General features: G+C 38.2%; 1 protein-coding gene across 6 annotated transcripts in view; it reads left to right on the top strand.

Moving 5' to 3' along the window:
• The window catches only part of AKAP6 (A-kinase anchoring protein 6), a 627,130-nt gene extending 611,536 nt beyond the window's left edge, over positions 1-15,594 (top strand). For all 6 annotated transcript variants that reach the window (XM_036999333.2, XM_073211384.1, XM_073211383.1 and 3 more), the window contains 2 exons: positions 4,060-7,450; positions 12,334-15,594. In XM_036999333.2, the coding sequence (XP_036855228.2) occupies positions 4,060-7,410 (3,351 nt within the window). In that variant the 3' untranslated portion in view covers positions 7,411-7,450; positions 12,334-15,594. The remainder of the gene's footprint in view (positions 1-4,059; positions 7,451-12,333) is intronic.
• The last annotated feature ends 1,031 nt before the right edge of the window (positions 15,595-16,625 follow it).

Genomic DNA, 16,625 nt, shown 5'->3' with positions numbered 1-16,625 from the left:
AAAGTCCTTGCTGAGGGCTGGCCAGGGTCTCTTCTCATTTGGTTATTCCTGAGAGATGAGCACAGTCAGAACATAGAAAGACAAACCCACACCCCATTTACAGAGCAATGCAAGTGAGTAGGATTCCTCAATGACATATATTTCACTAAATTCCATGCATGTGGTTGTATTAAAAAGATTAGTCAACCAACTAGCAGTTACTGGTTGTTTAACAGTTAGCCATGCTATCCTCCACTCACTTCAGCATATATGTATATATTTACTAGTAGTTTCCAGTCATTATACCCCTACTGTGTGCCAGCCTCCTCCCATAGGACTGTACCTATTTTCTCATGTAAAGTTCCCAACAATCTCTAAGGTAGATACAATGTGCTGTGATTATTTTGGAGACATACAAATGATGGAACTGAGGCATATAAATGTTAAATAACATGTCCAGAATCACAGAGTCGACATGTGATTTGAGGGACCCAGGATTCAAACCAGATCTTTTTGGATTTCTGCCTCAAATCCTGGAATGGTTGATACCAGTGAACATTTTTGCCCTTTATTCTATTTCTGTTTTCATCTATATTTTTTCTTTTTAATAACTCTAAACCTACTCTCTGCTGAACAAGAGGCACAGTGCTCTACACTCTGAGTCCTCACAGAGCTGTCTTTCCACTTTCTGAGGACTGTTAGCTTTCTGTTATGGCTATTATTGTTTTTTAATTTCTATTGAAGTCAGTTTAGGAAAATAACTATGATCAAAATCTCAGATACTTTAGTTTTAGATTGGAGGGGATTGCTAGGGAAAACATTGCATAAAAAAAGTAGAGTGAATATATGAAGGTTGAGCTTTCCCTTCCTTTAAATTGATTTCTCCCACCCTGACCTATATATTATTTTCTCCCTCCTGTCCATTGCCTCCTCAAACATCCAGCATTCTGCTTTTTGCTCTACAGTAGATATGTACATCTTTATTCATTTACAGTTAATGCCATTTATGTCTTTGTCATTTTTCCTTATACTATTGTTTTTGTTGTATTCTCCTTTTCTGCAGATAAATATTTCCTCCCAGGGCTTTGCAAGTGATTTTGCTCAATAAACTCCTGGACCTAGAATAAATAAGAGGAACAGAAATTGCAAGAACGTTCTAAAGGTTTTGCCCATTCTGAGCACCAGGTGTTTGACTGGAACATTGAGTTCATCATCGTCTTTCTGATATTCTTTAGTTTTTCAAGACATGCAACTTTTTAAAGGAAATTAAAGGAACCTAGAGATAGCTATATCAGATCTCTGTTGGGTTATTGTTTTATGGAGTGTCAGATTCCTTCACATCCACTCCTTAGCTGATAATGTGTTTCTCATCTCTTCTTCTAAAAACCCAACATTTAACCTAAAATTTAAGAACATCTAAGAAATGCAATAAAGGAAAACCTTACTCAATGAAAGCCATACACATACAGAAGGAAGTGAATTTGGATATATGTTACGTGCTGCACTTGGAATCTTTGTTCTTTCATCATCTTAACATCATTTTTCCAGCCACTTTTAGTTACTCTCTCTGTGTATATTGTGCTAATATAAATAACCTGCTTCAAGAATAAAAATAAATTGCCACCAATTAATTCCACTTGTTTCTTGAGCAGATTTGCAAAGATGTCTGTGTGTGAGTGTGTGTGTGTGTGTGTATGTATGATTGTGTATATAGAACCCTTGGTTTAGGCCAAAATTCAATGAAACAAATTTGTGAATGACAAAGACCTTACAAATGAACTTAATTCAGAATTACCTCTGGAACTGCACACTGTCTATTGGCACCTCATGTACTACTCACTGTCCTTTTGGTTTCAGTCAAATATTCTTAGATTTTTGTTTAAAGCTATTTTTGATTTGTCACTTTATCAAAGATAGGAACATCTGTGCCTTTTTAAAAAGTATTAGACAGTTCATCCAAAAAAAAAAATACTTCATTAGCTTGAACATCATTGGCTTGTCGGGCTGTCATCAAAGAGAGCACCGGACCAGTTTTCCCACCAGTTACATCACTCTATACGTATATCTTTTTTGCAAAGACAACTTTTTAGGTACATAAATTTTCTAATGTCCTTCCTCCTGGAAACTTCCTTGCCCCCCAGGGTATGTTTCATGTTTGAAGTTAAATGTGAAGAAATGGAGATTTTATTGAAAATATTGACAGAATTTAATCCACAACAGAAGAGGGTAAATGAGGACAGAGTGATTAGCACTTCTTTAATACATAAAATTTAAAGAAGTCTAAAGTAAATAGTTTTCTAATGGATCTTGTCAGAAATTCCCTGGAATTCATGTACAAAAAAATTCCAAAAATTACAATAAGTTTAAGGGAAAAATGGGAAGAGGGAATTAGGAAGGGAAAAGGACAATATTGCATCCAAAAGTTTAATCTTTAACTATGGAAATATTCCAGTCCAGCTACATTATTGAGCAAAAGGCTTGTTCTTTTACATGCTGCTGTAAGTTTTATACTGTCCTAGGCTTGCATTTGTAAAGCCTTAAAGGCAGCATTTGGTCAGAAAACAACTGTGTCGAGGAAGATGCGTCCGAGTTACAGGCATCACTTGGGCCAAGCTCCTTACTGGTGCACATCCAGATGGCACTATTACTTCTCCTAGTGTGAGCCCCCAGCTCTGGGACCCTAGAAAATATGTGCTGCTAAGTGGTAAAAGTCAACCAGAGAGTTACAAAAGAGCTCCTTTGAAAGACTAGCTCAATTATTTATTAGTACTCTCAGAGCACAGTGTCAGCCAAGATAGTATTTAAAATTAATATACTATTTGATTAGACGGATTGATTGTTCCTAAACCTGAAGATTTTAACGTTCACCAGCCATACTTACCAGTCAGTAGTACTTCTTTTATCATTAATTAAGGAATAAACAGAAATTCTAATAAAAATTCATCACAGTGAATGGACTCCATACCTAAGTGAGTGTGATGTCACATTGGTAGCAGAAAAGATATCTCTCATAAAATTTAAAAATGTCCCTTAATTAATGTTTACTTTGTAGCTGGACTCTTTTAAACATAAGTAGGCTATACAGGTAATCTCTTACATAGCCAGTATAATAAAATGCTGATGGGTATTTTATACTTAGTAAATTCATATTGTATCTTTTAGCTATTAGTTTCAGGAATGATTGAGGGCTTCTTAGAAAGGTTCCGGTAATGCGCTCCTGGTGAAGCCTTTCTGCCACTACTGAGGAATAAAAACACCATGTCCTGTTGTCCAACTGTACTTTTAAAATAATTCTGAATTGTAATGCAAATATGCTGACCTGTTATATATACTATGTGACTCCTTTCTCTACATATCATGTCATGAATCCCTTGTGGTTTTAAGAGCAAATTGAAAGGAGTGACGAGAAAGAGAGAATGAAGTAAGCAGGGAGAACCCTTTGTGAATTGACTAAGGGCTACTCTAGAGCAATTCTACGTGCATTAAGAATTACAGCTACCTTACACTGACTGCCTCCTCAGCCCTTCACACGCATTAGCTCATTTAGGCCTCAGAATTCTCCTGGGTGGCTGAAATTCTATTCCATTGCCCCAAGCAAAAGCGGCTTCAAGTGGAGAACCCAGAAGAGGGGTGAGAGGGGGTTCGCTGTATGTGGCTGCAGAGTGTTCCACTACAGACTCGGGCACTAAAACAGTGTCAGAGTAAACATGCCTCTAGAGATGTCATAAACTGTACCCTTTTTACCTTCATGTATCTGAGTCTTATCTTCACCCAACCCAAAGTTTAAAATGTAGACAAATCAATAGGAAATGGTTCATTCCATAATTTACAATTTGACTGTAATTATCATACATTTTAATCTATGTTATTGCTTTGAGTGACAAATTACTATTGATAGAAAAGCCTGTTTCAATAATTTTGGATGTTATTCCAGAAAGGAATAGAGCTGATCATTATGAGCTTTTAAATCCATGCTTAAAGGCAAATTTCTTTCCTGATTTTTTCAAGAGATTTTGAACAGATGCAATCTTCATGTTTGTATTTCCTAATTCTTCTCTTTCTTTTCTTTCTCCAACCCAGGAGATTTTGAATGTGATTGATCCTGGCTTGATGGACCTAAATGGGATCAGTGAGGATGCCCTGGAATGGGATGAAACTGACATAAGTAATAAATTAATTAGTTTGAATGAAGAATCAAATGACCTTGATCAAGAACCCCAACCTGTCATGCTTGAAGAGGCAGGTGGTGAGCACCCTGGTTGTGAAGAAAAGACAGATGACCATGGGGGATCTCATTATGCCTCAAGTGTTACTGCCCCCTCCAGCCCACACATTTACCAAGTATACAGCCTCCACAATGTTGAACTCTGTGAGGACAACCACATACCATTCCTGAAAAGCAATTCAAAGCTCAGCAGCATGACACAGCCTAGTGTTTTAACTAAGAGTCTCAGCAAAGATTCTTCATTTTCATCTACCAAATCTTTGCCAGATCTTCTAGGGGGTTCCAGTTTGGTGAAGCGCTGCCAATGCCATGAAGGAGACATGAGCCAGAATTCAGGCAGTGAGAGTGGAATCGTCAGTGAAGGAGATACTGAAACCACTACTAACTCAGAAATGTGCTTGCTCAGTGTGGTAGATGGATCCCCAAGTAACCCTGGAACTGAACATCTGGACCCAGAAATGGGAGATGCAGTTAATGTGTTAAAGCAAAAATTTAAAGATGAGGAGGAACCCATTAAGCTTCCAAATAGCTCTCAGTCATCCATCTCACCAGTGGGTTGTGTAAATGGAAAAGTTGGAGATTTAGACAGTATTACCAAACATACCACTGATTGTGTGGGAGAAGAATTACAAGGAAAACATGATTTGTTTACATTTTATGATTACTCTTACCTCCAAGGCTCAAAACTCAAATTACCAATGATAATGAAACAGTCACAAAGTGAAAAAGCACATGTGGAGGATCCCCTGCTTCATGGTTTTTATTTTGATAAAAAATCCTGTAAATCTAAACATCAGGCTGCAGAGTTACAACCAGACGTGCCTCCCCATGAAAAGATTTTGGCAAGTGCATCCCATGAAATGGATTGCACTTCATATAAAAGTGGTGATGTAGAGAAGACATTCATTGGTGTGCAGAATGCCAAACAGCTTTCCCTTTTATCTCATAGTTCGTCTATTGAGTCCCTTTCTCCAGGGGGGGATTTATTTGGATTTGGCATCTTTAAAAATGGCAGTGACAGCCTCCAGCGAAGCACGTCTTTAGAAAGTTGGTTGACATCCTATAAAAGCAATGAAGATCTTTTTAGCTGTCACAGCTCTGGGGACATAAGTGTGAGCAGTGGCTCAGTTGGTGAATTGAGCAAAAGGACATTAGATCTCTTGAATCGTTTGGAGAATATCCATAGCCCCTCGGAGCAAAAATTAAAGCGAAGTGTTTCTGATATCACTCTCCAAAGTGGTTCCCAAAAGATGGCCTTTACTGGCCAGCTGTCATTAGACAGAGCATCCTCAATCAATGAAGACTCGCCAGCATCTCTTACAGAACTTAGCAGCAGTGATGAGCTCTCTCTTTGCTCAGAGGATATTGTGTTACACAAGAACAAGATCTCAGAATCGAATGCGTCATTCAGGAAGCGCCTGACTCATTCGGTGGCTGATGAAAGTGATGTCAACGTCAGCATGATAGTCAATGTCTCCTGTACCTCGGCGTGCACTGATGATGAGGATGACAGCGACCTCCTCTCCAGCTCCACCCTCACCTTGACAGAAGAAGAGCTGTGCATCAAGGATGAGGATGATGACTCCAGTATTGCAACAGATGATGAAATTTATGAAGAATGCAACTTGATATCAGGGCTGGACTATATAAAGAATGAATTGCAGACCTGGATTAGACCAAAGTTTTCCCTGACAAGAGATAAGAGAAAGTGTAATCTCAGTGATGAAATAAAGGGCAGCAAGGATGTAAGTAGTAGGGACATGACCAACCCCTCTGAAACCTTGAACATTGAGGCCCTTTTAAATGGTTCCATAAAATGTCTCTCTGAAAATAATGGAAATGGTAAGAATTTATCCCACACCCATGAGTTAGGGACAAAAGGTGACAATAAGAAAAATATTTTCAAGTTTAACAAGGATCCACATGTGGCTGACTTGGAAAATGGCAATATTGAAAGTACTCCAGAAAGGCGGAAGGATAAACTGAATGAGATTTCAAAGGAATCAGAAAATCTTGGCTCAACTGGGAAAAAGATTTCAGCGCATTGTAAGTGTAAAGCACTTATGGATAGCTCAGATGATTCAGATGTTGCTAGAAAGGAGTTTGTTCCCCAGAGTGTTAGATGTCTTCCAAAGAAATGTGAAACCCACCACCATTTTGAAAATCAAAGTGCTGCTTCTACTCCCACTGACAAGTCCTGCCCAGAACTGCCTTCAGAAGCCAGAGCCATCAACAGACAGGACTCCGGGGTACTGAAATCCTCATCTAATGATGCACCAGATCTGGTTGGAAAATCTGCTGGCATCTGCCTGGCACTTGAACAAAATGAAACAGAGGAAAATATTTGTATCAGCGACAACATTTCCTGTTGTGACTGTGAGCCAGATATTTTCCATCAGAAAGATGCTGAAGATTGTTCAGTACATGACTTTGTGAAGGAAATTATTGACATGGCTTCAACAGCACTAAAAAGTAAATCTCAACCTGAAAATGAGGCAGCTGCTCCTACTTCATTAACTCAAATCAAGGAAAAGGTGTTGGAACATTCTCACCGGCCCATCCAGCTAAGAAAAGGGGACTTTTATTCCTACTTATCTCTCTCCTCTCATGACAGTGATTGTGGGGAGGTCACCAGTTATGTAGAAGAGAAGAGCAACACTCCATTGCCCCAGGACGTTACTGAGTCTGGCTTAGAAGACAAGGAAGACACTGAAAGCTTCTTTGAGGCCTGTGTTGAGGATGCCTCTGGTGGACAGGAGCCCTGTTTCTCCAGCGCACCTCCAAATGAACACATGGTTCCTGCAGAAGCTGCGCTGCCACTGCAAGCATCAGGCTCTTCTCAGCTCAGTGACACTTCCTGCTTAGCTGGTCATGTGGACATGGTGGCTCTTTCCAGTGCTCCCCTGCAGAAGGAATCTGATGTTGGAAAGGAAGTGGAATGTTTACCCCAACCTTCCAGTGTCCATGGAGAAAGCTCAGAGTCAGCTGCTCCTTCAGGGCTGGGCAGGGAAAAGGAGAGTTTGGAAAATCAAGGTGACTCTGGAATGCCAGTAGACCATAATGCTGCTTCAGCCACATGTAGAGTTCCAGGACTCTCCTCGAAGGCTAAGCAGCCAAAAGACAAGGCTAAATTGCATCCCGACCCCAAAACTTGTGAAGGAAATCTCCTAAACCATGAAGAACAACATAGGAACATGCATAGGTAGATGTAACCCTCTCCACGCATGAAAATCATCTCATTGAAAGGTAAGTATAGACCTCATTTAAATATATATAAATATATTTTAACATAAGACATTTTATATATGTATATACATTTAAAATAGGAGTCTGAGTCAACAAAGCCATGATAGGAGAAAAAGCTAATCAGAAAGATTGGTCATGGAAAATATTTATCTGAATAAGACATTTAAGTGGAAGAAATAACTCCCAACAATGCAAGTAACTGTGAAGTGAAAGCGGGAAATAACAGTGACAATTGACATTTTTAGTGATGTTATCTTTATTACATCATTCTACCAAGGAGAATGCAAAATTTGAGGAAGGAGACACATAATTTAGGGCCTCGAATTCTACTATTGAGGGAGGAAAAAAAGGCTTTCCAAATTACAATTTACCATCTGCTCAAAATGCACGCACAGTGACAACACTCCCCGTTTCAGTTTCCTGCACCCCGAGCTGCCCGCTCCCTTCAGTGCCTGGAGATGAACACCGGTTAGTTAGAGTCTGCCTCTCCTGAGCTGGGCCTTCCTTTAATGCTCTGTCTAACGTAACTATCATCACATTTGCTTCCTCCATGGAAGGCTGTGCTGTCACCACTCCTAATCATGGTCCAGTCTGAGGATTCAAACAGGAGGGGAAAGTTGATGTGGAAGAAGAGGCTCTTATGTACCCACACACCAACTGATAACAGGCCCAGAAAGCAAATGCAGACAGAGTACATGACAGGTTAATGGCATTTTGATAGAAACAGAATTTTTGAATTTTGCCTGAAGGTGACAGGCTGACTTCCATCAGAATTTTTAAGAAAGTCATTCCCCTCTTCATATTTAATAAGACACCTATTGATTGATAATTCTGAGATGATGATATAGCACTAAAAGTGACATAAAAATTCTGTTTTCTTCCATTTCCAAGCCCCAGTGATGAATATGCTTTCTCAATCAAGTTTAAAGGAGAAAATTTGAGCTTCTGAATGTGACAGTTGTATTTCACCAAAGTATGAGGTGCTGAATGCCACCTCCACCCCCCACCCCAGAAGCTTAATGCCATAACCTAAACTCGTGCTATAGGAAGTGAATTACAGAAGCAATCTACCCTAATTTGTTAACTTATTCAAATAACAGTTATTATACTTAACTATGCTAAAGATTATCTTTTTTGTGGCAGATTGTTTATTTTTTGATGAGCCTAATTACTGATTTTCTAAAAGTAATTTACATTTATTACAAATACATCTTTTAAAATGTGACAGATAAATGTTGTTCCCATAATGTATTATGAAAAAAGTTACTATTTAAAAACACATTATTTAATTTGAAAGATGAATGGCAAACATCATTATTTTTTTTCCTGCAACACCTGTGCCCTCAGCTCATTAAAATGTGTGATTCTGTGTAGAGCTGCTAGAAATGGGGACTGAGGGGGGAATCTATACCATATATATACCCTAAAAATAAACTCAGTATGCAAAATTGAAAAAAAGGCATCCTACTTACTAATATCCAGCTCAACTAATTTTCTGTTTCAGATTCAATTTACATTTAGCTGCAAGTGAGAACAAAAGTAGGAGAGAGAGAAATGTATTTCCTGTGAAACATGTCCACCCTATAATCACATTCGCCATCAGTATGCAGTAAAACTGACCATTAAGGGAGAATAACTGCAATTCCATAAGCTGCTTCCAAACAAGTTCTATTAGAACCAATTGTACTGCGGGCTCTGCCAGGAAGAGCTGGTAGAGCCCGGCTGATTTTTGTTTTCTGAAAAGGGATAAAGGCTTGAAAGCAGCTCCACTCTGAGCATGACATCATGTGACTATGACCTTCAAGTCACCAGTCAGGCTGAGACCCACCCAGAGCTCTGGCCCTGGAGAGGCCTCTGGGAGGCACTTCTCACTTTTTGATACTCTGGGAATTTCTTCTCTCCCTTACATAGATGTAGAATTGAAATGAAATGTAAACGATAAACAGCTCTGTCTTTAGGCTTGAGGAAGTAAATGCGCTGATGGGTCTGTGTTACCCTCACATTTCATAGACAGGACACTGTAAAACTATCACCCAGCCTGCCTGCCAATCAGCAGTATTTTGTTGAACCCCTGCTGTGCGATCCCTGGCCCTATCTCAGGCAATGGGAAAAGCAGCCAGATTTCTACTTCTGCAGAACTCACATCGCCCCCAGGTGACTTGTAATCAGCCTAGGGCTATTAAAGTGGCCATATTTACTGGTCCTATTTAGTTTCTTCAGTATCATGTAGACAAAACATCTCTAGGCCTAAATTTTCCACCACTCATTAGCATTGGGTACTTGGATATAAGTATTTACATATTGTTAAAATGCTATGGACCAGGACAAATTTTTTAAATCTCAAAACGTTGGCATGCCTTCATTGTTAAATGTCAGGATTACAGTAAAATTATCTGGTAAATATGAAGATTTACATCTATAAAAGCTTAATTGTTATCATTGTTCTTCCTACAAAATTCGGAAGAGCAAAAGAAAGCTCTACTATTTAAGGCCATTTGAAAACCATCAGCTGGGGTGCTCTTTTTATCAGGATCATAAAATTCACCAAATTCAATTCGCTGGGTCTTTTTTTCCCCCAGAAATAAGTTTATAGATAAAATTTTAATGTCATCTGGAAGAGCTACAAGTCAGAATAGCAGATACAGTCTGCAACAGTAACCAAAATTTTTCTCAAAAGTTTTTGATAAGGTTTTTCATTTACTGTGTTCTAATTAAAAATCCACTGAAACTGTTTGAGTTTTAACATGATCTAACACAGTATGCATTTGTACCAATTTCCCAGCACACTGCTGTGCTTTTCACTATTTTCATTTATGTGTCATACAAAAACAGAGAGGTCAGTTGCAACAAATCACATCAAAGAGAAGGTAACTGGCTAGATCCAGATATTTCTGCCTAATTTGGAGGAAGCACATAATTTATGTCTGGAGTGCCTCCTAGGACCTGCCTAAGAGATGTACTTTGCACTAATCTTTTTGCTGTATTCTGACAGTTATTTCTTCATAATCCTCATCATAAGCCTCTGATCTTTGGTGAATGATTTCACCGTAAACTTCAGGCTCGGTAAATCCTGTGGTATAAAAATTTAACTCATGCAGCCAGTATGTTCCTTTTTTTCCCTTCTGGTTGGGTCTGTTTTTCTGTTTTCAGTGATGGCAGAGTGGGGAGTCAACGCTGTATTTGCTTAGAATACATGTATTTCCTTTAGAACTTTCTAGCTCCTTTGTCTTTCCTTCTTTATTGGTCTGCAGGTATGATGATTGGTGGCCCATAGAGTCTGCATTTTCAGCAATTGTGTTTATGCATGCTCAGGTATACATGTACAGTGAAAGTACCCCTGCTAGGTTTTTACAAACTGAGAAAACTGCAAAAGCAAACATTTCTCATGCACACAACACACATTCTATTAGTTGGCTTGTCACTAAATGTTTAATATGTCCAAACAAGTTTAAGAAACTCTTGGTGATAATATATTAACTTTTCACCAAACAATACAGGTGTCATCTTATCAAATTTACCTTTAAGATCACTTGGATTAGCCAGCACTTCTCAATAACCAGCCCTGCCATGCTAAATAATGAAGATTTTATTGGGCATTACACACAGCACACACACACACACACACACACACACAGTCCAGATCTGTGCTTCAGCCAGTTTGGCTTGCCTCTCCCCAAGTGGGCCAAGTTGAAAGAATTGATTATTCAGAGAGAATTTAAATATTAGCATTTTGTCGGACCAGATTTGCCTCACCTAAGGATGCCCTCCTCAGTGGCCAGATTTCAAATGAGCCATGTCCTCAGCATTTGAACAATGCTCCATGCTCTTTCTTGAGTTACTGCACTATTTTACTGTACCAAATTTCACCCCATCTGTTCCTGTCTGTCTCTCCCTGTTCTTTATTACTTGGCTTCTCTTCCCAACTTCCTGTGGCTCCAGCCAAACTACATTTGCACATTGTTGTTTTGGCTCTTAAACAGGTTGCAGGATTATAGAGAAAGAGAGCAAGACAGAGAGAAGGAAAATATTTAGTTCTAGGAGGACAATAAAGCAACCTGACATCAGACTTCGGAACTCAGTTTAAACCCAGACAGGCAAAAGCCTGCTTTATTTGAGAGCTGGTTGGAGGACCTAAAGTAATTGCATCCTGTGTTGCCCACATGTAGAATGTAGTTTTTCTTCACAGTCAACAGGTTGCACTTAGCCACCTAGAAATACGCAGAACTCATGGAGTTTGGAACAGATTTGTATCTGAGCCATCAGATGTACAGAAATAATCGAATCATTCTCATTTGCACAATGGTGCCTGTACCTTAAATGAAATGCACTCATTTTTAAGCTAGAAGCCCCAGTTATGGTCTTTTTATATTCAAAGGGTTGAAATACTTTGAATTTCACCACTTTGTAATAGTGGAGTTGTTCAGTCTCACTGTCACACAGTATCACTGAAAGCAGGGCTCCGTGTGCGGGCCCAGGACCCAGTCTGTGAATCACTGTTGACACTCTTCCTCACTACTTGGGTATCAGCAGCCTCACATTTTCATATTGATGTGAGATTGGAGTGTTCAAAACTGAATTCACAAGCAAAAGAGTGGATGAGATCCAGAGAACAGGTCAAACTTGATGAACTTTCTTGTTTTCTTTAAAACTATGTCTTTTTAAAAAAAAAAAATCAATGTGTTTTTCACATTGACTGTAACATTTGTGTCAGTAGAGTGAACCTTGGGCTACTAAAATCACTGTTTATATTTTATGTATTCCTTTATTTCAGAACAGCAGCAGGTAGTCCCAAAGTGGCAGCCTTCAATGGTTTCAGGGCTCAGTTTTGCAAATGAAATAATCATTTCTGAAACCTTCCCTTGTCACTTTTTTGTTTCTTGTAGGTAAGCCTGGCTGCACCTCAGGGTGACCTCATCCTCCTGCTCTGGGCTGGTCTCTGGTTCCATCACGTCACTGCCATTGATGACACTGACCTCTCCCAAGAGGAATCTTCCTTCCAAACGCAGTCTGTCCCCATGAGCCTTCTGATCTGGATGTGTGCACTCGTTCCATTTAGGTGATCGAAGTTCAGCAGAGCTGCTTGTTCTCCCATGGATTCCTGTCCCAAGCTACCTCTAGTACCCCACTTCTCCAGTGAGACTTTTCTGTTTGCCTCTTCCCCTCCCCATCTACTCTTTAAAGTTCTGCAGTTCACCAAATTGACGGTCCATTAAATTCACCCATCTGGAATGACCCCCTGCCAGTACTTGGCCAATTTCATGTTTCAGTCTAGGTTGTTGTTGTTTTTATGCTATGATGCCTATGTTTATTGAAAGAGGTTACCTACAAGGCCAACATTTGATTTGATTGCAGCATTGAGAAGAAACACTGGCCCTTCTTTCAAAATTAAGCAACTTTTAAAAGCACTATTTTATTTATTTCATTTAAAAAATAATAATCTATGCAGCACTTCAAGAAACAACTATATGGTGTTGTGTATTATAAACTGGTGACATTCTATTATTTAATTATGTATAACATTTTCATTTTTTATGCTTCTTGAGGTGGTAATGAGAAAAAAGTTTTTTAAAAAAGTGTGCCTTGCTGTATTTCTTATACCATTTATTAAAAAGCTGCTTTCATGGTAAAATTATGTTGGTTTGGAAGGAGGAAATAGCAAGGTTAAGATGTGTGAATAATTTCTGTATATATGTATAACCAACTCAAACATTGATGTATAATGACAGTATAAAATGCTTTCATGTTTATGATGTCTAGTGATGTGGAAATATAAGCCTTAAATCCACTAGATTGCATGGTAATTAAAATTGGCATAATAAACAAAGTTTATTGAGGGAAAAGGAAAAACAATGATCTCTTCTACCTGTGTTCTTAACCCAATGAATTGCATCTGGTTCTGGAAAAAAACAATAGTGTGGCAGTTTCCAAAATGTCCAAATTGCATAAGGGGCTTAATTTACTTAAACTGCACATGAAGCCTTCACAATTTGCGAAAGCTTTCTGATCACTGTGAAGGTCTTAGAACACAAATGATTAAATGCCAGTGCCCCAAACTGATAAAAATTTAACTTAAATTATTTATTTCTACTTACCATTAATGGTTTAATGTTGGATTTCAGGATACCTAGTATGTCTCATATTTATTTTACATAATTCTTTTGAATAGGTTTAACAGAAAGATGGTAGGAAAGTATAGAAAATTTGACTTTTGATTTAGACTGTAGATTGCAGACATATTTATTTTGTGTAAAAGAAATTAGCTGAGAAATATTCTGTTTGGTCTTTATGGCTCTTATTAAATGCAGTTTTTAATTTATATCCTAACACCTACTAAAGTGCCTGACACACAGTAGGTATTCAATAAAAACTTGCTGAAGTATTGAATTAGGCCATATGGATGACATCTGTCTTTTCATTTTGAGAAACCTACACTAAAACATGTACATAGCTAGAAAAGAAGATACCCATATAAAGCACATATGTATGTGTTTTATAAAAACATGTAATATACTATCAGTTTATGTCAAATTTCAAAAAGAAGTAATGTGTGTTCAAATAATCACAGAAATGATATTAATTCAACTGACAGTTCATTAACACTTTTTATCTGCAAGGACTGTGGTAAATGCAGAGGATGCAATGATGAACACAGGCCCCACCCTCAGGAGGCTGACCTCCGTGACAGACCCCGTGAACACCCAGACGCGAGGCAGCAGGGGGTCCTGCAGGTGCAGAGGAGAGCACAGGGGCGGAATAGGCACGAGGACAGAAGCAGCAAGGAGGGGCAAGGAGGAAGAAAAGGGCTAGAAAAGAGCAGAAAGTCAGACAGCAGAAAACTAGTGACGCCTTATAGCGGGGACAGCAGGAGAAAAGATACCTTGGGAAGGCTTAATGAAGGGTCTTTTAAAAAGTTAAGTCGTGCTTTTTTATGTAATATGCTGGGTAGTAAGGGAGACTGTAGAGTCTTTGTTTTGCACCTGATTTCATTTATCGTGAGAATTTTATTAGTACCACACCAAGAACATTTAAAAAATACTAGTCTATAATTCTACCATTTTCATAACTATTTGTATTATCATGACCCTTCTAATCTGTTCCATACAGATATTTCTAAATTGATGAATTTTTATAGGCTTTTGAATAAGTGGTAATTTGCTCAAAAGGGGTTTTAGGAAGGCATTTAGTTTCAGTGTTAAGGCGATTACAGGGGAAGAGAGTAGAGAGAAATGTCTCATTAGGAGGCAGCTGTAGAAAATAAGCTAGGCTTGGGATGATACAGAGTACACGGGGATAGTGCCCTGGGATGTACAGAAAGAACAAATCCTGGAGTCTGTGAAATACTTAACAGCATTCTGGATCTCTGTTGAGGTATGGTATTATTTTATATATGAAACAACCTTAATTTTCCTTGTATAGTAATTAATGCCAAGTCTGTCTATTGGCAAAACATTTTAAGAATTGATTATGATGGTCTATTTACCTGTTGTATGTTTATTCAAGACCTTGAGGTAGTGAAAATATTTACTATCTACTTAGTGTTAACACTGAATTTGTAGAATGATTTTCACGTTTATTGAACAATAATTTTTCAGGTTGGAAGGGATGGGATAGCCTCAATCTCTTGCTCTCTGTCGGCACTACCTCCCCAAGTACCCTTGAAGATGGTCACACCTGTGTACACACTTCCAGTGACAGTGTTAAAGCAAGCTGTCCCACTGTTGGGTGTGTCTGTTTGTTAAAAGTTCTTTGTAAGGTTGCTAAAATCTGCATAGTGCTCCCCTCCCACCATCCTTCAATTTTGCTCACTGGTCCTAGTTCTGCCTTGATGAGCAGCTCCTACCCCTTCTTTTTCTTGGCAACCCTGAAGAAAATTGAGGCCAGTTACTTACCTTCTCCCAGCTTCTATTATTTCTATTCTTGAATTCTCTCAAATGCCCTTCATATGTCATGATTTTCAGATCCATTTCAACCTGACTGAATGTTAACAGACAGAATCCTTGAAATTGAGGAACTGTCTTCATCATCATACATGTAGAAAAATATCTGAACACTTAAGTGGTAAGTTTTCTCTAAAAATATATTCAAGATATATGTTTATTCTATTATTGTAAATTTCCTTAAATAAATAAATAAATAATCCATTACTTCCACTAGTGGCCCAGTCCAGTGCTGGAGTTATCTTGAATCTTTTCTTTACAGAAGTCCAAACCTAACCTGTTTCCATATAAAGCTGGGTCCTCCTGCCCTCCGTTTATTTATTTATTCATTCAGTCGTTCAACAAGTATTTGTGGAGTGGCTACTTGTGTGAGGCACAGTGCTTGACACTTAGAGATACAAAGGCAACTAAAAACGTGGTCTCTCCCTACAAAGGGTTTACAGTTTTTTCTGTGGAAGTGCCTTTCATGTCCTTGAATAGTGTGGAATTTCTCCAAATTAAATGATGACCCATTTATTTTGTTTCCTACTTCGTTTCTCTACATTAAAACAAATATAGTGAGCAAAATAATGTGCAGAATTATCTGGATCTAAGGTTTTCAGAGTTTTAATTACAAAAAAATATGTATTTCAGATTCCTGGTCACTGAATAAGTATGCATCTTTCACAATAACAGAATAATCTAAATTTAGGGCTTTGAGAAGCTGGGTTTGATGATTTTGTGGTGTTTAGTTTGTCCAGCCTAGGTTTTATCCATGCTGTGATTCTTGAGAACATACTAGATGAAAATATAAAAACACACTGAAATGATCCAGGTATTTCTGACAAGTCAAATTAATTTCCAAGTGAATCTGATATTAGAATTTTAACAAATACCTGATTTTCAAGCACCCCATATAATTCTTATATTTCAAATTTTTCTAACTTGAACCAAGTTTAGAACTGTCTCTTTTTTTCTATATATTATTTTCCCAATTTTTATTTTGAATAATTTCAGACATGTAAAATTTGAATTAGTAAATGATATTTGCATACTCATCCCTCAGATTCATTTGTTGTTAATATCTTGCCACATTTGGTTTCTCTCTGTACACACACACAGACACACATACATACACACACTTTTTTGTGAGATAAAACCATTTGAAATTAAATTGCAGTATGTAACACTTCATTTGTAATTACTTCAGCATATATGACCTAAAAATAAGGGTGTCATTCTACAAGTTCATAACACCA

Source organism: Manis javanica, chromosome 8, assembly GCF_040802235.1.
Source record: "Manis javanica isolate MJ-LG chromosome 8, MJ_LKY, whole genome shotgun sequence".
In the NCBI taxonomy this organism is placed as follows: domain Eukaryota; kingdom Metazoa; phylum Chordata; class Mammalia; order Pholidota; family Manidae; genus Manis; species Manis javanica.
Note: the sequence above shows the minus strand (reverse complement) of the source record. Positions and strands in the feature narration are given on the sequence as shown.